Raw genomic sequence first — 22251 nt, 5'->3', positions numbered from 1 at the left:
CTCGACTGCTCTACAGAATTTTACTGAAGAAAAAGTGGAAAGAGTGCTAATTTATTTTATCTTGTAATGCAATAGAAAGAATAATTAGCCAGTTGGAAAAAGGCAAGTTGCCTTTTTTAGGAGCGACATTACCCAGTTGTTTGGTAATATTTCTGTATTGGCTTATATCAACGAAATATATAGTGCGCTATTTATTTTTTTTACAAACTGGTACAACTATGTTTAACACATCTGTGGTATGATATAACAATGGGTTGTCCAGTTTAAAAAGCAACAAAAATAGCTATGGTTTCCAGAACTCCACACTTTGAATTTGACTAGAGTTTTAAATTCCAAATTGGCTAAAATCCTAAAGCTATATCTATCCATCAATTGCTTTAAGATTCATAGTCAGATTTTTCAGTTTCAAAAATAGTTAAATTTTTAAAATTTAAAATAAGGGCAGGATGGAGCTACTTTCTGCTCTGATTGCCTCCATTTCCTCTACCAGCCAGTTAATCAAGCTGAAGCATCCCAAATGTAATCCCATCACATCTCTGACCTTTTGGGAGAGGCAGATATCAGTACAATTAGAGTGTCACAGAAAATGCTTCTTAGATTTGATGCAAATCTCCTTTAAAAATGAGCACTCCCTGCTGACAGCGGGAAGGGGTGCGATAAGATGCCAACAAGGTGTAAGTGATAGCACTCCTGATACCATGTATCCACAATGCAATTTAACCTCTTCCACTGCCATCATAAAGCATGTCAGAGGAATAATTGGACATGAAGATAATGTGCTAAATGAATAATAAATTGACTTGAGTAGAATTCTACAAACTCTATTTCCACTAACAAATGTAGTAAAAGCCGTTACTGAAGTCTAAAGCCTGCCTAAACCATAAAAGACTGTAATTTGTTATTTACTAATCCATGTCCAAGAACGGATACAATGTCATTTTAACAAATGCTGCTGAGTACAGATCAGCTTTGCTTGGACAGACAAACCTGTGTAAATTTAAGCTTGAAATATATTTAATTTACAATTACTCTATATGCACCTACAATTACTCTATATGCATCTACATTTAACAAAAATGAACAAATGTACATTATTTAGTGAAGCCGCCACACTGGTGGGTATTAGCTTATCACAAATATACTGTTATCAGCAGATATGTCAGGTAATATATATGTTTGAGGAATCTGAATTTAGAAACAGCGTCACCATTACATGGTTTGCTCACCAGTTTTTTATATCTCATATGTATATGTATTATATTTCTGTAAAATGCTCAGTACACATCTTGGTTAGAATTGGCCAATATAAACATGTATCTATTGAATTTTAAAACTCTCAAATATCAATATCAGTTTTGGTCTCAAAACTCAGGCTAAATATCTTTTAGTAGGCAATAGGCTTGGTCTACCAAGGCAAGGGTTGGTACTTTACAAAAAAATCATTGAGAATAGTGTAGTCTTGTCTTTATATGTTTGAAAGCACTGCTTTTAAATTGAACTAGTACAGACAGTCATGGGGATCTCTCATGATGTGACAAGTCATGCAATGCTCATGTGGCACGGCCAGTTTAGACTCCAGGCAAGATGCTCCTTAATTGCTGAATCCTTAAATTGTTTTGCCCCTACTGCTCAATTTGCTATCCCTCAACACTCCATAGCATTCAGGAAGCCTAAGCAGCCATTTGTAATTCAGAATATAAAAAATAGCATCAGCAGCGAAAACAATCGACGTGTAACTGGAGGAGAAAAGCGACATGAGTGAGGGGAGCACATTACAGAAAAAGGCACAATCTACTTCCTGATGCTCCCAGTTTGAATTTCAATCAAATTAGTGTCTCTTAAACTCAAAGTGACCCGTCTAGCTCCATTTCATCTGAAATGCTGATGAGGTTCATGGCACAATTATCAAGGCAGACATCTTTCTCAAGAGGCAAGCCTGTTGATAGCAGACAGGCCATTGAAAAATTAAATCATTTCCAGGGCCACAAAATGGCAGCGAAAGAAACAATCTGTTGCAAACAGGACACACACAAAAACACACACATGCTGGATGTATAATCACCTCCAATATATTTAGACCATTTTCTAAAGGGGTGGCCCAATAGTGTTTCAGGAAATAGGTCGTTATAAATTAACCATTAGCCTCCTGCTTTCAACTTCAGGTCTGACCCAATATCCGGATAAGACATCCCAGAAACTTGTAATTACTGTCATATGCTTGTGTTTATGCTATATTTACTGGAGCTGCCAATGGTGCTCAATGGGGGGATTCCAGGCGCTTACAGACTCAGGAGGAAGGCTGTCTGACTCACATCCGTCCAGCTCACCTATTGATTTTTAAACCAACACAGGTACATTGCCATGCACTAAAGTCAATGGAAATACTATTGTGACATTTTGCAGGTCTAAATGTGACCTTTATAAGACGGCAAAATGCAATGCTACCACACCCACGCATAAAGCTACAAGGCTTAAAAACAACAGTTTTATTGTCCTGGAGTGGCCGAGTCAGATTCCAGATCAAGAACTTGTGGCTGGATTTAAAAAAGGATGGATGCTAATGATCCCTGTGCAACCGGAAAGAGCTTGAGCAGTTTAGCGAAGAAGAATGGGGAAGAATTGACAAAAGCTGACATGGAGACTCAAGACTGTAATTGCTGCTAAAGGTGTATCTATTAAAAACTGACATGAAAGTGGTGAATGCTTATGCCAACACATATTTTACATTTTATATTTGTAATTAATTCAGATCAATTTGTAGAGATCTGTTTTCACTTTGACCTGAAAGAATCATTTTCAGTTGATCAGACGTAAAAACAAAATAAGCCAAATCAAATCTAATTTGAAAACAATAAAACATGAAAACTCCGAAGGGGGTGAATACTTTAGACGAATACTGTATGGGACCTTTTTATAAGACAGGCAGGATTGAGGACATTTAAATAATGATTTTAGATGTTTGATTCATCTGAAATTCAAAGTTTTAAAGGGTATTACTTAAAACATTGGTGAAAGAAATTGCATCTCACATAGGCCTACATTATTAATACTATTAATATTGTTAAATATGGGTGGGACATATGGTTAAAAATGTCACGGTACATGTTTTGTATTACGATATTGATTTATATCATGACATATAAAATTGTTTGGAAACTTAAATGAGTTTATGGATACAAATAACCATACAGAAGTGTCTGTTTTGGGCAAATCCAGTCAATTAAATATCTGACAAATCTAGGTAAATTATCACATTGATGCAAAAATATAATATGACCATAAAGCAGTCCTGCACATTGACTTTGCCCACAATGGCCTAGTACATCCAGAATTGTTAAAATGATAGCTACCACGGTAAATGTGCTATGGCAAATATGGTATGACTGTTCACAATATATACTGTCATGTTGCCCAACCCCGTTGTCATAATAATATATCATGATATAAATTACTTGTCGGTAAGCCTACCAAAATCCATTTCCCTACATTTTAATAAGCGAAAAAGGGTTTTATTTATATTTATTGGCATTTGTATTTGTTGGTATAAACAGCTGTTTGGCTAATGACGACCAATGATGACAGTTGATACACTTTTAAATCTGGCACATCATCACCAATATAGTCTTGAGTAGAGAGCAGTTTCGTGGCTTATGAACTCATGTACACCCCAAGCTGAATCTGGATCTTTATGAAATCTTAATCTGCTGCGCTTTAAATAAACACTAACTCTGTAGAGGAAGAACAAGGCAGTGTGCTGTCAGGCGGCAGCAATGGAGCTCCTCGGAGAGCCTTGCAAGCAGTCCTGTCACTGATATAAATAGTGTGAGCAGCAGCATTTAGTCTCCAGAACTGCCTCACATTTATTGACAATTGCATGCTAATATTGCTGGGTCATTTTAACATTACAAATCAGCTGTTAACAACTCTATTAACTTAATAATGTTTGCAAAAAATCTGCCACATTCAAGCTGATTATATCATTACAAAATAAAAACTTTCAAATGATCATTTTAATGATCATTATTAACTAACTAGCTGTCCTCTAATCCCACCACTAATGAATTTCGCATCATCTGTTAGAGAGCTATCTGCTTTCTTGTCAATGATGTGCTCCTTGGAAAACCCATGATCCACATGCACGGCAGGGCCCAGCCATGTTATGTTACAGCAATCGATGACCTTGTTATCGAATACTTACAATGAAGCTCATTAGTCAAGGACAAATCAATAGATATAAGCCACTTATTCATACTGCATATCTTAATATGTTCTTTTTGTGACAATGATTGGTCAAGATGTGTCATTGTCATCTTTACTACTCCTCAAGCTACTGTGATAAGGACTGGTGGTCAAATTTAAATCAATAGCAAGCACCAGATGGTTACTAGTGCATGTACAACTAAATGTATTACACAATATTATTGAAATGTGATTTAAATTACAGTTTTAATGAAGATATCACGTGTGGTAAGAATGTGTTGTGGTTGCAATCATCATCATTATCATCAGTGCAAATGACGAAATGTAATTATTAAGAAATAAATTCCTGAAGAAGAACATTAAAAAAATCACCTCAGTGGATATTATTATCAATGAATTAATTATTTCAAACTGTACTGCCATGCAGTTTCACATCTGCTGGGGAGGTGTCCACGTGAAAAATTCCTGTACAGATTATCACCCACTTGAGTCAACTAATTGCTTGCAGCTGAATGTTCTAATTGAGCCACAACCATCCTAAGGCTATTTTCATAAAATCATTGTGCTCATGAATATAATATGCCAGCCAGATATAAAAACAACTTGGAGTGCCAACAGGATCTATCAAACTCAGTGAAGCCTCAATCCAATTCTCCACACTTCAGGATCACATTAATTTCGGATGTTTAAAAAGTGAGCACAGTTTTCCACCCAAGTGCTAATGTGATTTTTCCCACACACTTAAATTAGTAGGACAGACTAATTAGGGCAACAAATAATGTTGTCTCTTCAATCCTTTCTTAGTGGACTGTACAGGAGGAACTACTTTTTTTTTTCTCCTTACATAGTGTGTGTAGTGGGTTGCCCCACATATGGAAATTTTCAGCTGGGTTAGCCACAGCAGCAGCCAGAGCGCAGACCATGAGTTTTGACTTGTGGAGAAGTGAAGGGCTCAGACCTTGAGACAAACATTACATTCCAAATAGGCACAAAAAAAGTTCCCCACATTTCTCGTTTGAGGATAATTATTTTTGGCAGCAGAGGCATTACATTTGCTTCCTATTTAGTCTATTTCTGTAAATAAATGGACAAGAGATGATGAAAAAAATCCCTAATTAGTCCCATATGCAATCTTGGACATTTGTCAAGCTGTCCTTGAATCTATTTCCATGACAGTGGACAGTTTTAAATTTCTGCACTGATTACAAAAACAGTGCTTTTATGACATAGACCTATACATAACATATCTATATAGTATATATGTAAAATATCTAACATCTATAAGTTCACATAAATAATAACATTAATCTGCTCTCACACTTGGTGATATATATCACAAGAACTTTTACACTGACAAAGAAATTATCTATGTATGCCACTTTATGTAAATATATGTCAATCACTGTTGTTTTATCAGTAGATGTCTTTTGGATTTATTTCTACGGTATCGGATGTGAACTCTTGGCAGGTTCTTTTTTGTTTGATTTTTTAACCCACACGTCTGACTTTTGTATCACAAGACGTTTTCTTGGAACACACATATTTCTCTCTTTGCTCTGAGTACAATAGCTCAGCAGTGACTGAAATGCTAAAAACACATTTAAAATAACATCTGAACAACGGCCTCTGGCACTCTCAGGATATGCATATGAGGAATGAACCAGAGTCCTCTACAGACGCTGGTGGAGTGCGTTTCTACAAGACTGTTTTGGATTGTTGTCAGGTGGCTCCTGCTGGGTCAGTATTTGTGCTGTTTTTGTACGAGCGAGTTTTTGTACGAGCGAGGCTGAGGGCAGCGTAATACACAGGGCCACAAGCGGGGAGCAGGCAGGCTGCAGCCTTTCAAGACAGACAATGTGAGTCAGCTATCTGACTTCATCAAACAGGGCTTGACAATAAACCCCCTGAATACAAGGGCTCTACTGTTTTATTTCATTATTTTTTTTATTTCCCAAGGCGGCTTGCCAGAGTTGCTGACGGTCTCATACCATCCAATTTCTCTCTCTGTGGCATTCATATGTCATTCCATCCCGTACACTGCACCAGCTCACATGGCATCCCTATGTGACAACTGGTCTCATGTATACGGTGTTACCAGTGGAACCCTACTGAGTTGCGTGTGTGCCATGCACCTCCGTGGGTTTGTTTTCCACAATAAATCATCCTTCTGTGCACATGGATGATAGCTACAGAGACAGTGGCTTTAAAATGTGGGACATCTCGGTGGTCAGTGACAGTAATCAATCTGTAAATCAGGCATTCCCCTAATCTGACCAACAGGATTTACCAAAGGTTAAGTATCTTAAAGTTAAGGAAATGCCAGTAGTGGAAGAAGTATTCCGATTTTTACTTAAGTAAAAGCAGCAATACAACAGGACAAAAGTACTCACTCAAGTACTGTCAAAGTACAGAAGTTTTCACACAAAACATCATTTACTTGAAGTCTCAAATTTAAAAGTAGTCGTGCAGATTTAAAAAAAAATAAATAAATTACATCATATCATTATATATTATAATTAATGCATTAACATGTAATCAGTACTACAACTAATGTTGTAGTCGGTCGAGCTAGAGCAAGTTTATCTTTATTATTTTATACACTGCAGGGTAGTTTAATCTTTAACAGTGCAATGTATTTTATAAAATGATCCAAAGCTTTGTAAGTAAAATCTAAATATGAAAAAGAACTATAGCTTTTAAATAATTAGTAGGAAAAAGTAAAATACTTGAATACCGAATTGTCGTGGAGTAACGGTAAAATTACTTACAATTGTACTTATCTACAGTATTTGAGTCAATGTACTTATTATTGTAATTATTATTTACCACCACAGGGAAATGCTCTGATGGAAGCACATTTTGCACTGAACGGCAAGATGTAGGTATGACACTGCATCTGGAATCCAAATAGCTGATGTTTAATAAAACTACAAATTTTTTGTAAATGTTCTGCATTAAACAAGACAATGGCTAAAATGTATTCCTCTGAGTTTGATCTACTAATCTATAAAAGCTATAGCAGATTGCCACCTATCCTTTCAACATGACCACAATAAGTCAACTTTTTTATATCAGAAGCCAGAAGGTACGTGCAGCTGGCAAACAGCCATTAGTTTCTGGTGGCCAAATTTGAGAGGATGGTTTCTGTATTATAATAATTTATGATTGGATTGATGAGATATTAACTAATCATACCAAAAATGGTTAAACATATTTTACACAAACTTGTTTTTTTCCTCTTTGTCTTTGTGTAACGCACGCACACACACACACACACACACACACACACACACACTAAATGGATTTTGCTAGCTAGTTGCTCAGCTTCTCTAATAAGGCAAAGCAAAGCTAACAGTGATAGTCTAATGTTAGCATATTTAATCTAGAATGCACATTTGCAAGGTAATGTATTCAACAGAGTAAATTACAATATATAGAATAATTACCTCCTGCAAGCCGGATCAGATCTGCAGTTTGTCAGTCATGTCAGTCAATAGTTTTTTGTTTTTGTGAATGTCAATGAAAGGTTAATTTGTTATTTTCATATTCTGTAATATGAATTTGGTGTCCATAGTGAGTTTTTTGCTTTGCTCTCTGACCCTGATTACTTTAGTTTTCTTAATCTGCTTTCTTCTATTTATCAGCCCTGCTTACCTCCCAAGTTCTGGTGAAGTTTCTCATTTTCTTTTATTCAGGTTTGACTGTCTCAGTAGGTGCTTACATTAATGTCATGTAGGTTATTGATGCTGACAGGCTACTATTGCCTTTTTCTTAGATTCACTTTTGCTACATTCGATGGAGTAAATCAATCCGACGGCAGCCGTCTTTTCCTTGGTGGAAGATTTTAGTCCATAGCCAAGGGATGCAGAGGATTTTTTTTAAGCATAAGAAAACTAGGTGCCAACAAGGGCAATAAAAAAAAAAATGAAATGGTTGACAGAGGTCTATATCTGGTTGCTCAGGGCAACTAGGCAACCGCTACTATTGAGCCCTGTCAATTATTTTCTAAGGGTCATGTAACTTTGGCAGCTACCTCATTTTGTAATCATTTGTTTTGGTGCTGCACAGAGATGTCTGCAGTTTTACCTTTGTGACATGATCTTGTAGGCATCTGGAAGATAGCAGTTGATGTTCTCCATCTGGAAAGGGTCAGCGTCGCAGATCTTGTCATCTGTTCGGCCATAGTTGGCACTTTCGATCATTATGACATCACTTCCTGGGCACCGCAGATCGATGGGGTAACCCTCACAAGACAGCTCTCTCCGCACTAAGCCAAATGGCAGGGCAGCTCGACTAAACCCTGAGGAAGAAGAGAAAAAGAAAGAGCTCTATCAGTTCAAATCGAAGGGAGATGTGTAGTTGAGCTGAACCAGAGGAAGACGGTATGAAGGCAGAAGACACAGGATATCAGAGCTGGATGTGCTGGATATACATAAAAGCAGCATTTATGTGCATGTTCATTCCTTTTTATTGAAAAGTCTGTAACTGTTTAGCAAGACGAATCACGCTGATATGTGGATAGTGAACTGAGGATTGGACTACTATCCTGACATAGATCAGTATATTGAGTGAACATTTCAGATCTCCACCGCACCAGTGGGCTAATAGTGTTAGTATGTCATCCCCATGCCTAACCGGTCCTGCAGAAAATCAATAATTGTCATAAAAGTCTAGTTTGTCAGCTAAAATGTAGCATGGTAACCCCTCATGACTGTCTATGTACAGTAAGCACACTGATACACTAAAAACCAAACCCAACAGCTGATGTGATGGTAAAAAAATATAACTCCATTAAGGACTCATTATGTAATGCTTTTTTGTTTTTTCTTTGTCATACTGCTGTCCTGTGTATTATTTCAGTATAGGAACAGTCTATCACTAGCGCCTTGTGGTGACTCATTTTTCTACCCAAAATGAAAAAGTACAACAAGCATATGTACAACATGAGTGTAATTTAATCCACTTTGCAGTACTGACAATCAAAGGGTGGGCAGTTGAGAGACTGGGCGGGGGGAGGGTGAGTGAGTGAGTGAGTGAGTGAGTGAGTGAGTGAGTGAGTGAGTGAGTGAGTGAGTGAGTGAGTGTGTGTGTGTGTGTGTGTGTGTGTGTGTGTGTGTGTGTGTGTGTGTCTGTCTGTCTGTCAGAGAGGGTGTGGGGGTAGGAAAAATAGAAAATAAATCAATATTGTGGCTTTCTGCGATGCCAAAAGTAAAGTGAACTACATACATACACTTTAGCAATCCCAATACGGGATATTTTTGGTCAGAGCGACATGGCAAGTATTGGCAAGAACGGCATAGACCTTAAGAATATTGCCAGCTGCCTCTCTGTGGACTTTGACTAAACCACTGGCGGCACTGAATAATAACTACAGCTTCCTTGCATGCAGTGCTCACTCTGTCACCTCTTTGAGCCTTTTAAATAATGGTGTTGCTACCTGCAACTTGGTTGATGGCTGTTGTTAGTGTTTCCAAAGCCTCTATTTCCCTAATGAGGTTTAGTTCACAGTCACAGGAGAAAGAAGAAGAAAAAAGAGTGTCGCTCCTACTTTTCATGCGCTAATTTGTTTGGCAACTGGACAAGTCGGACCAATCCATATGCAGAGTTGTTTATAATTACAAAGCACTTTTTTCTTTTCATGAGTCATCCTGTGAGATGTTCTTTGTGTGGCAACAGTTTACTTAAAGCCACTGACATCAGCTCTGTTAAATTGGCCTGGAAAGGCCGAGTTCATTTTACCCTATTGGATGCTTCATCAATTAACTACCAATATAATTATCTTTGTCTGATTAAATGCTATGCTATAATGGCAAGAAATTTGCATTCTGTATTGTGTCCCTCGCCAGCAAATACTTCTGTGGTGTTTTACAAAGAAAGATAAATGTCAGTTTGTATTGCCTGATCCTCCGTTTGTGCACCAATCAGGTGAAAGTCCGACTTCTAAGGAGCTCAGGGTAAACAAAGGATATATCTGTATGGAGGAGGGTAGCTTGCCTATCTAACCTCTATAATAAGACTTCAGTTGTTTGGGAGCATACAATCATCAGGGATGAATCTTTTTTCCTCTACTTGCTCTTTTTGACAGCAAACTTTCTCATGTGACCAATAAGCATGAAAAAAGAAAGGCTTTCAATTATGATAGGTTTCAGCCATATTTCATTTTTGCAGCCCCTTTTCTCTCTGGAGTCAAAAAGAAATGCTTAAGGTGATAAACAATTTATCAGTGATGTTGGCTTGAAAGAAAAAGCCCAAGTGGGGGAAAAAATGAAAACATGGCATGTTAGGAACAGGACTTGACAGCCAATCTTGAGTTCATGTCAGTGCACTTCAGCATAACTCCATCAAAAGTCAGCCATACAATGTGTAGTAGCTATAAGAATCTATGTAAAACATCAGTCAATGCCACATTACAATTCCTATTCTCAAAACATGACGTGAAAATGGCAGATTTATAATGGAGACACATCCATTGCATATATTATTCATATACAAGTATCTTCAACTCTTGAAAAAAAGTACATTTCTTTCTATTAAATCGACTGAATCCGAGCTCGACTTACTATAGAGGAAAAATAGACCTCACGTGGATCAGTTGGGTAGCCTTTACATATGGCTAGGTGGGATACATTTTCTTGCACTGGCTTATTTTGTGGCTGGAAGTGAACTGTTTTTTTGGCCATGTGCAAGACCTCCGAGTTTGATCTCCAAATCCGCAGCCAACCCACTGATGCTCTGTGTCCCAGGAACACTGTTATAACACTGAAATCCCTCTGCAGAGCCTTTACAATCTCAGTTTCTGGTTTTATGATTTAGAACTGAAGCAGTCTCTCTGCTTAAGTAGGAAAACAGAGACTGGAGCAATGAGGAGATACATGTATGCTCAAGAATACTGTAAGACTCCTACTGAAATGCACTAGCAACTTTTCAACCATGCTGATGACAGACCGTGTAATACGGTACATTTTCGTGTTCAGATATCTGGAAATCAAACAAAATTGCCATCCTCTTAGCACACTTTATTCACCAGCTGGGTTTGTGCATCATGGACCAAAAGCACGCTCGTAAACAACCTCCAAAAAACCTCTCTCCATTGATTAGGCCAGAGGCTGGACTACTTTTCACCCTGGTGTCGGATGGTATTTTTGGTACATGGGGAGATGAGTGACAGACAAATCTATACAGGGACACACAATAGTCCATTAAACAATAAATGCAAGTCCTTATTTCAATGTCTACAATTCGGTCAGCAATGTTTGTGTGTTTTCTCTAATGTTTTGTACAAGTATTCAATTTCATTTTGCAGATTGATTAGAAAATATTTTATGATACCCAAAAAAATTTGTTTCATCTGCAACATTCATGTACAGACATATCCATTGGTCAAAACAGGCTAAAGAAAATAATGATTTACACTGCTATACTGACAAATCAAAATCTGCTTTTTGTATAAGCTCTTTTATAATGTATAATGGAGGGTTTATGTGACTACTTCAAATAAATCCTCTTCCTCAGTTGCCATTAAGATATTATAAAGCCACCAAAACACCATTGATCATGTTCTGGCACGGTGATGCATTGCAATTACAACAGAATAATGTGATCACAGTGAATCTAACATAGACAAAATTCAATGTTTACTGTCTCAGTTAACTACATAAATTCATTATTCAGATGAGCCAGAAAAGTAATCATTATCATGCTCATGGGGTCATTAGCATAATTATTTAGGGAATGCATGATATGAAAATGATTTGCTTTCCATATGGTAACAATAAATCATGTCGAGAATATCAATATGTGCTGGATGTTCCTTTTCACTTTTTCTGATAAGTCTTCTAAAATCTTACCGAGAAAGATCTCAACAGTTTATTGGAGCACTTGTTGCTATATCGTGTTTCAGGGAGGCTTTTTACTTCTGAGCTTTCTACCATTGGGAAAAGGCTGCTGAGCAAACAAAATGGCACCACACATAGAGCACACCACTGGTGCATGGGTGCAAAAACAGAACCACATGCCTGCAACTGAGAGGATTTTTTACTTGTGTTCGTTTGAGGTTGTCTCACACATGCACACGGACTCAAAGGGAAACTCAGCACCCTCCTCGTCGCAGGTAGCACATACTTCAGACACCTCCTTGAAATATGAGATGTTATTTTACTAGCTTTGATGTACCTTCACTCTGTGATGGTACATCCAAACCAATGACAAGGACTGGAAAGACAAACACCCAGAAAATAAGGAGTTTTACATTCTCTGCACTAATTAAACACCAGGGATCAAAAGATCAAGGCATGGTCAATAAAATATCATGTGGAAAGCTCAATCTTGTGACAATAGCAACATGGTGCAATGGAGACATTACTGGTCAGATCCTTATCATGGCCATACTGACACTTATCAGGCATTCATCCCACCCACTATCACCATTACCGCCAGAAAAGCATTTCAATTCCTCTTCATCAGCTATGTAGCAAGCATTGAGCTGAGCAATGATCAGTGCCATTGCACAAAAGCAAAGCAGTCAGGCCCATTTTCTTTCTTTCCACCCACAGACTAAAATTACATTGAAAGAAAAACACTGCATATTTTACAACCTACACGCTGAAATTAAAATTAGATCCAATTTTTGTTTTGTCCGCTAGAAAGCAGCTGTTTTGGCTTCTTTAAAGCACATTACTACTCAACCTTTTGACACGTGCTTCTTGTACATGCTGTTATCACGTGGTCGTAATTGACATTGATCGGTACACAGGACCTCTATTTCCATGGGTTATAACACTTTATTACACCAATGAGGAACCTCTATTCAAGGCTTCCCAGACTGGCATTTACTACCATATGTAACATTTGTGATTACATTAGGCCCATACAGAATCTGCAGCTGAAGAACTGCAAGAAACTCCCATATGTAAAGTGGACCCATTATGCGCCGTCTCTTTGGTGCTGTAATGTTTTAATTCATTTTTTTCCACAGATGAGCCAAATCAATTGGAAAGTGACCATCTGGTAGGATATTAGTGCCACTGAAGCAGAGGTAATGAACAAAATGTCTTCCTATTTCACACAAACGAGGAGTCATTAGGATCTTCATGAGCCATGTAGGTAGGGAGCTTCTCCCATGTAGTCCCATGAAACTATGAAACTCTCTGCTTCTCTTTACAGTCATCAGATTTACCTATCGTATAATCAATAATATAGTGCCTCTCCTAGTTATGCTGTTATAATTCTAGACTGCCGAGGAAGTTCCTTCTTATGACACGCTCTTTTCTTTTGTTTCCTTTTATGCACATCCTGTCTCAGAAGTGCTTGTTACTCACCTAGCTCTGGGGAGTTTACTCCCCAGAGTCCTTATGTTTCTTCTTCGCCCAGAACATCGCCTCGGATTAGGGCGACACCAAGACCTGGGTCTTGGGTGCAGCTGTGGCTATGGACCTGCTACACCCTGCTACGCTCTGCGATTCCCTGCAATGCCCGGCTACGTCCTGCTGCGTCCACCGCGTCCACCCATGCTCTGCTGTGCCACGCTACATCCTGTACCGTCATAACCCCAACCGTCAGACACCGCCCACCAAGAGTCTGGGTCTGCCGAGGTTTCTTCCTAAAAGGGAGTTTTTCTCGCCACTGTCGCAATAGTCACTGCTAATGCTTGCTCTTGGGGGAACTATTGGAATTGCTGGGGCTTTATAGAGTGTGGTCTAGACCTACTCTATCTGTAAAGTGTCTCGAGATAACTCTTGTTATGATTTGATACTATAAATAAAATTGAATTGAATTGAACTAGCCATTACCATGATCAAACCACAAAGTAACATACATACTACAGACATAAAGAAAATGTAGAGTATACACAGCTAAATGCAGCTTTTGAAACAGCCGTATGTTTAATGAGGGAAACAAACTTGAGTCTTTCTCAATTAAATAAAAGTACTTCACTGTTGTCTAGGGCTGATTATGCAGCATAAAAAACTACTCTGCTTTTCATCAGAACTGTCTTGCCTCTAGTAAATGGTTTTCATATTAAAATTACTCTTTGTAACTTGAGTTACACATCTTCCAGAGTTAGTCCAGGGGCAAAGCAGAGGCTGATCAAAAGGCCTATTCAGCCACTCATGCTGCCATCATTGTGGCCAGAGCACAAAAGAGGTATCCAGATTATTTTGATGTGAAACCAGATAATTTTTATGTCGAGAGCTGATGAGAAATGTGACGGGGACGCTCCCGATGCTTGTCAACTACCATTAACGCAGCCCTTTGATTTTCCTTTGTTCTGACGAGAGCTAAACAGCTGCTTGTAAATGAGCTAGCATCTCTCTTTGGCCCGCCATTATTATGCACTCCTGAGCCGACAAGGTCGCTTGCTGGGTGGATTTAGGGTGAAAGAAAAGTGTGGCCTATAGCATTAGCTTGGAGCCACAGGAAACGCAGCTCGAGTCCTCCAAGTTCTGCCACCCCCACCCCCCTCCCCTCCCCTCCCCGCGATGGTACAAGCAAAGGAAGTCTGTGAAGGAAAAGAAACCTTTAAGTCAAGACTCTTCCCACAGTGCTGATTCTATAATCCAGAGATATCCTTTACAACAGCATGTATTCTTAAGAAGTCGGGTCTACACAGAGGAGGAGAAAAAGGAAAATATTGCATATATCCTGCAAACAGCAGGGTACGAGGTAGACTGCTGACTTTGTGTGGCCATTTTGAAAAAGAATTACACTACTGGTTTGACAGATATTATTCTTTTGAATTTCTTAACTTTAACTTTAACTGAATACTGTGTTTCTATTTTTTTTCCACTTTGTGTGTTGAAAGCTGATGTCATTGTTTGGCCATGGCTAACAGCATACAACAGTCACTTATGTAGAGGTTTGTTTCTCCTCTGTAGCCCATAACATCTGTAGATTATTAAACTCTTTGACAACTGATGTTGAAACTATGACTTATGTGGTGCTGATTACACTGACATGACATCTTAGCTTGTATTTAAATCAGAGATAATCAGTGAGTTATTCTGTAGGGGAAAAGTTATTCTGTAGGGAAAAATTATTGATTTTTCTATTCTTATTTCATCCATCCATCAGCACAATGCACAGTGCCAGACTGAAAAAAAGGAATTTGCACAAAGGATTTGCTTAAAAAAAAAAATGATCTGAAGCCATTAAAAAAAAAGACATAAAAAAGAAGATCCCATGTCATTATGTTGTGTCAAAATATGTGGAATACTAGTTAATGTTAGGTCTTTGAAACCAACTTGCACAGAGAGAGGGAGACAGGAACAGAGAGAGAGATATTGGGAGAAGAAGAAGAGGCAAAGAGCAGCAGGGGAACGAGCATTCCAACCTCATTTGTATTCTCCACCATCCAATTCATTTACATCTCCGCTACTTCCATAGCAACAGTAGGGGGGCTATCAGGAGCATCTTTGATATAGGTACATGACTGGAAAAGATCTTGCCATTTCTCTCTGAATAGACGCCATAAAAAAGGAGATTTTATTCCAGCCTTTTGGTATAAAAGAGAGCTTCTTAAAGCCTTTTTCACCCTGTCAGATACTTTTTTTTAACCTTCTCTCTATTCCTCATCCTCAACCAGCACTTGTAGACACATAAGACTGCACAGGAAATGCCATCACTGCACAGAAAAGAAATATGATCCTGTAGCTTAGTACTTGATTTTACTGTGTTCAGAAAAAACAAAAAAACATAGACACCAGAAAAGTCTGGTAACCAAGAAAGGTTTATGTTTTTTCTTTCTAATCTGGAAATATTTGAACAAATACAAGGCATCAAGTGGTGCCGCAAGACAAAATGAAAATGCACTGCACCAGCAGGAAAACACAGCCTCATCAAATTCCATGTACACTTGTATGTAAATCAACCTTAAGGCCTAATTAAGCTCTATGGGGCTCATCAAGGTCATAAATCCACTTTTTTTTCATAATGCATTATTGACTTCATATCATCTGCACATGTCGGCTGACTGCACTCGCACAAGCACACAATGTCATCTCACTGTCTAATATCGGATAGCCCTGGGGCCAGGCGGCGTGTGTGTGTATTTGTGTATGTGAGAGAGAGAATGGGGGAGTGCTTTTTTTTAGGTCACACAAAAAAGCAAGGACATATTCTGGTAATGAAATGGCTGCAATCACCATCAAACAGTAAATTATGTTCTTAACAAATGGTCACTGGTAAATTTGAGTCTTAAATTACAATACATTTTCAAATTTTCAAGGATAGGTCAAGGCTTTGTGCTCATTTTATTATAACAGCGTTGAGGTAAATTTGGTTCCTATCCAAAAATTCAGGAGGTGAGCATCTTTCAAACCCACACTAAATTAAGAAATTATATAACCCTACAGTTTAAATTGTGCAAATTGAAAGTGGGCTGGCTGCACTTTAAATGTGTTTTGTTTAATTAGTAGTGGACTGATCCTATGAGTCATTACCAAGGAGAATTGATAAAGTGCAGTTCCTGCTAAGAGTCATGGCGCCTTTTAGCCGCAGTGAGCTCTTTGGACCTCATTACTCAGGCTTATCAGTGACATTTTTTCAGAAGATATCAAATGATCCAGAGTTTAAACATGATTTTTTTGTTGCCAAAGACATTTCAGACTGGATTTGCTATGTGCTTGTCAGCTCTTCCTTTGGTCCATATTATGTTCACAGCTTCCATTACAAACAATGAAAAAAAGATGGACTCAGATACATTTGATAGACTTCCTTCTCTGCTCCAATGAAGCATTTGATGCTCCTCGATTCAATAAGGAAGCATTTCCCAATGGGTCACCAGTGGCAGTGCACACACAAATGAGAAGGGTCCATCTGCTTGGTTTGCATTCCCAAAGTGCACTTCCTCAAGCAGACCACAGCAGTGGTTCCTCTTCCCGAGACTCGGCTCTCATGTGTATGCATTTGTGCCACATTATTCAGCTAGTGCTGCAACTGACCCCCACCTGGCATTTAAATTCCCTGACCAACCGGGTAGTCATGCCCTGATGACACGACTGCTGCTCCAACTGAATTTCTTTATGCAGCTCTTATTCAGACTAGACTGCAGACTTGCTGTCTTCTTGGTTAGGTGGATTGTTAAGTGGCAGAATGCTATTTTACTCACACTGGCCTCCAAGGCTTTTGTCTCTTCAGCACACTCACTCAAGGTTATGCACATATTCTGCACACCTACAGAGTACTTCTCGGACAAATGCAACACAAATGAAACAGTAGTATTTATTTATTTATTTTGATAAAGGATTTTTTTTAAATCAAGGGACTATTATCTTTAGATTTCCTGCTATTCAAGGATTCAATCTCATAAGAGAAAGCTGGCCAAGCGAAAATTGAATTTTACTCTTGTTTCAAGGATTTATTGGCTGCTATTCATTATACTCTAGAGCTGAATATTATCTCGATGACCTTCCATCTCATATGTATTTTTTTTCCTTCAGTGAACTGATTGTTATAACATTTAAAAGAAGGTTCCCCCCGCAACATTTTTTTGTTTACTAGAAACTTTCAGATTTGGATTAACCTCCTTTGAATCAAGTCCACAGACTTAGCCTGCTTCACTCCTCCATCTGTTTCCAGTCCTTACATGTCACAGCATGTCTCATTTAAGGATTTATCAGATGTCTCTCATACATCTCAGCCTTAATTATTGCTTGTTGGCTATTTAAAAACAATTTGGAGACTTGTTGGTTTGTGTGTATGTGTGTGATGGAAATTAGGGTACAAGAGCAACTATTAAGCAAGAGGCAATGGTCCAGCTGGGCTGAGTCAGTATTATAAAGAACGCTGGGGTTGATTCAAAATGACTTATGTCATTTAATGTTTGATTTGCAACCTCTGCACGTGGGAAATCTGTCTTTGGTATTTTCTTCAGCCCATCATTCCCTTGAGAAGGAGGACTTAAGAGCAGAGGCCCACAACCTTGACATACGGACGCACTCAGGGGTCATTATGACTCAGAAGGTCAAAAGCCGAGCCACACGCGGTCAAGTCATAGTGATCTACCAGAGCACAGATGGCCTGACCTGACGTGTGTTATGTTTGATAGCCAAGTAAACCCGCACTTAATGACTTCTTCGCTCTAATGACCTAATGAGCCAAAACAACTTTATTATTGACTCAAAGCATATTTTAGCAGCCTGGCTTTGGTCAAGCAGGTTTTGGACAATCTTCACTACAATGAAAAAGCTATAAGAAGTTTGAACAAAAGGGGAAAATACTAAATGTACCAGTGAAACTCTGTAAGTTAACAAGCTTCATAAATGGGCACTCAGAGTTCCTTCAAAAGGCCATGGTTCTAAATTCTTTTTATTTATGGGCGTAGTTTCACCACCCCTCATTTACAGAAGCCTCTTCAGGATTTATAGCTGCTCTAAATCAGGACTGAAAGCAAGAGGACAAAGAGGATTCTGCTAGGGGCAAGCAGGGATATCTTGCATCTGACTCTCGGGCGTGAACTGTAAAATCTGTGAAATCTTAAGCCTTTGGATAAATTATGTTCTCTTAACAGAATCTGTCATTACTAGTTCTGCAATCAGTTTTCATTGCATGACATCCGAACTATAACCACACATTCTTGTGCTTCAGTGAACATGCCTTTCAACAGCATCCTTACAATGAAAACGTGATTACATACCCCTTGAACACCTGCAGATTGTTGTTGTTTACATAAGGTATTTCACCTGATATGGGATGGAAAACTCACAGGCATGATTCAATGGTTTCATAAATAGCTGTTCTTGTAAGACCACTTTAACGCATTCATGATGCAGAAGGACTAAATTGCTCACATTGATAAAAACATGTTATTCACAATATGACACGGCATGCACATTAACAGTTCATTCATAACAGTTGACATCAGTCTCTAGTTTAATTCACAGAAAAGGCTGAGGCCTATTTAGGTAACTAGTAAATATTGCAATGCTGCACTCCATGTGACCTGAACACTGCAATCTAATCACCTTAAAATTCCACAGTATTACAGTAGCAAACAGGAAACCAAGCTACATTTGCCCTTTGACCAGCTGAGCTGGCTCGTTCGTCTGGCGCGAGGTGCACATGCTGGTTCCTGTTTGAAATACCATCTAGACTGGATAATCAAAAACATTCTCCTCGTCTGCCCCTTGCAGACTTCATCAGCAGTCCTTGCGTGAGGTCTGTCTGCAGTCCTTGATGTCCACTACACAGGCTTTAGCAACATAAAAATATTACACAACTAAAGAGCCTGTGCTATTTCTGTTTTCATACAGGTAGGCCTACTGTATATTCTCAATCCACATGCCTTTTGCGCTACATGTATCAGAACCTTTAAAATCTGATCCTGCAGCAAGTTAAAGACACTTTTTCATTCCACAATAAGTAGCAAATATAGAACACAGGAGCAAACTACAACTTCAAAATTGGAGGCATATCTCTGACAAATTGAAGCCTCTTATACAAAGATGCCCACATACTGCTAGTTGCATCTGCCATGGCCCGATCAGAGACACCCAACAAAAGAACAATACAATAAATGTTCCATGAATATTACGTCTTTGGTTATAGACCACAAGTTTTCCCGTATTTGTGATTCAGAGAAGAGACTCGATGGGTTATCAGAACATATTTTGTAGATTGTTTGGGATATACTTGTTAGGGGCCCACATGTTTTTACCTGAGCAAGAACAAAGTAAGACAAAGCATGACGGTAAAATACAAGGCAGACAGGGACATGTGGGTAGATGACTAATCTAGGGTGCCTGAGATCCCACCCAGCAAGGGCCTCGTGAGATCCATGTGAATGCCCATTATCCACAAAGATCAGCACCGAGAATGATGGGAGAAGGTAGGTTTCACACTAAGTCTGAGGCTCTGTCACGCTGAACCACTCTCCTAGACATGTCTGAAACCCAATTAAGGACCATGTTAGAGGTTGAGCAACATGTCAAGCAACACAGTCTGCAAGACTCATGACTTAATTAAACAAATAGCCACATCCTTGCAAGAGAAAAAAAAACATACAGCTCAGGAACCTTAAAGAGGTTAGAAGTTAAGGGATAAATAGTCTCATCAAATACTATATACAGTGTCCCTGCTATAACTAAAACATGGAGGAGAGCAGGTGGAGTTTAAACAATGCACCGTGTCTCCTGTCTGAACTGCCGCATCGGTGTCACGGCCGAGATCCCAGCATGAGTTATGGACGGCGACAGCACACAACAAACTAATGATGCTTCTCAAGGTTATCTCTGCATAAATAAAGAATGCTGATGCAGCAGTCCAAACCCACAGACACCTAACATAGGCCACTAGGATGGCGTTAAAAACCTTTGGCAAGGGCAGTGAGTTAATAATGATGAGCTTCATTCATTCTGGGTTAGTGGAACATCTTCTAAATGCCTCAGTAGCCAGGTGAAGGAAGGGTCTGTGTTTGGGTGGAGGGAGGAGGGTGGCAAGATGTCAAGAGCTCCGCTATGCTCTTGCATGACAAACACCAACCTGGAGCCACCAGTGACACAGCCCTAATCCAGAAAATCCCTCCTTCCTTTGCTGAAAATCCTAATGAGGATTTGAAGTGCTCGGCAGGGAGGAGACCCAGGGGCTGTGGTTACACCTTGCCACTGCTTGCTCTCCCAGTCATTGTCTCCTTATCTCCTTATTGGCCAAGCCTGGCTGGCGATGAAAGAGACATGACAGCATGGTGGGCCTTCGTACACAGGCCCCACGCCTGCCTGGCTCCATGGGAAGCCAGATTCCACAGTCTGCCGCAAACAACCAGGATGACATCAAGCGCGAGGTGGAAAGACAAAACCGACAGAAGTTGTTTACAAAAGACACACGAGACAAAGGATAAATTCACCCCTTTAGCCTTAACTGTTTTAGTGCTGTCTCCAATATGAAATAAATTGGAAGCTGTAAAAACCAAGCTTAATAGGCAAATAAGTGTTGCATATAGTAATTACCTAAGAAATGATTTGTTTCTTTTAACAAATTAGCTAAGGGCCAGCCTTTTCAAAGTATCTTAATTACCAAATTAAGTAGTCAGGGAACTGGAGTGTGGCGCCACAGTGGGGTACTAATATTTTCCATGGACACAACTCTGTAACAAATTAGTACTTCAAAAGAACAGGCCTACTGTCCGCGGCTTCACACATTGACAGATAGTATTTTGAAGTTTTTCTTTTTAAGATAACATGCACAAACAACAAATGTTTATCTGATTGGATTTGCCTGCTAGATACTAATCTGCTTCCCATGGCCCCTAACAGCCTGCCCTAATACAGTTAAGTGTGACATGAGGGCAAGAAAAGAAGAAGACATTTTTAAAATTATATAAATATGCTTTCATGGTTACAAAAAGAGGCTAACCTGAGCAAATAGGTGGTGGCACAGCACTGGGAGGTGATGGATCCTGTTCTTGTAGGTCCTCCTGTCTCACAATAAGCCCTGGGCTTTTACTTCCCATAATTACATTTCAGAACACCTTGATTGTCTATTTCACTCCATTCACTTTGAGATGAAGGCTTTAAGTCTTTTCTCTTTTCCTTTCACATGGTACAAAAAGACGACTTTTAAAAAGGTGCCCTTCCCTGTTGCCCTTGAGAAATCTCAAGTACTTCAAACATTTCAAGCTTTGAGGAGAAACAATAGTGTGGTTTCAGGGTGTACGGAGGGAACAGAAATTCTCTGTGTCAGACTTGTTCAAACAAGTTCTGCCAGTGAAACGCAGCGTTTACTTCATGGCCAACTCTTTATGTACCCTTCACCTCACAGACACAACCACCACAGGACCCATAGTAATGGAATGATAACATCTGGAGACCACACAACTGTTGTTGAATCATTGTTACATAAAGTCTCCATGACCTACTTAACATTGGCCATTTCAAAACAGTTGATCACAATAAGGTGGGGTGCATCAAAACCAGAAAATGTAACAGACACATTTTCTACCGATATATACTTGCCACTCTGTCTTGCATGTTGCAAACTTTGCCGTTCCTACCTCTTGACACAGAATCCTTGCTCTGCTCTCTAATTCTGCCGCACTGTAATTCTACCACTCTTCGGCAA

General features: G+C 39.1%; 1 protein-coding gene across 15 annotated transcripts in view; it reads right to left on the bottom strand.

Moving 5' to 3' along the window:
- Nucleotides 1-22251, bottom strand: part of adgrl2a (adhesion G protein-coupled receptor L2a) — a 96167-nt gene that overhangs the window by 47861 nt on the left and 26055 nt on the right. For all 15 annotated transcript variants that reach the window (XM_036007092.1, XM_036007105.1, XM_036007102.1 and 12 more), the window contains one exon: nt 8287-8500. In XM_036007092.1, the coding sequence (XP_035862985.1) occupies nt 8287-8500 (214 nt within the window). The remainder of the gene's footprint in view (nt 1-8286; nt 8501-22251) is intronic.

The sequence above is a fragment of the Sander lucioperca genome, chromosome 11 (assembly GCF_008315115.2).
Source record: "Sander lucioperca isolate FBNREF2018 chromosome 11, SLUC_FBN_1.2, whole genome shotgun sequence".
Taxonomy (NCBI): domain Eukaryota; kingdom Metazoa; phylum Chordata; class Actinopteri; order Perciformes; family Percidae; genus Sander; species Sander lucioperca.
Note: the sequence above shows the minus strand (reverse complement) of the source record. Positions and strands in the feature narration are given on the sequence as shown.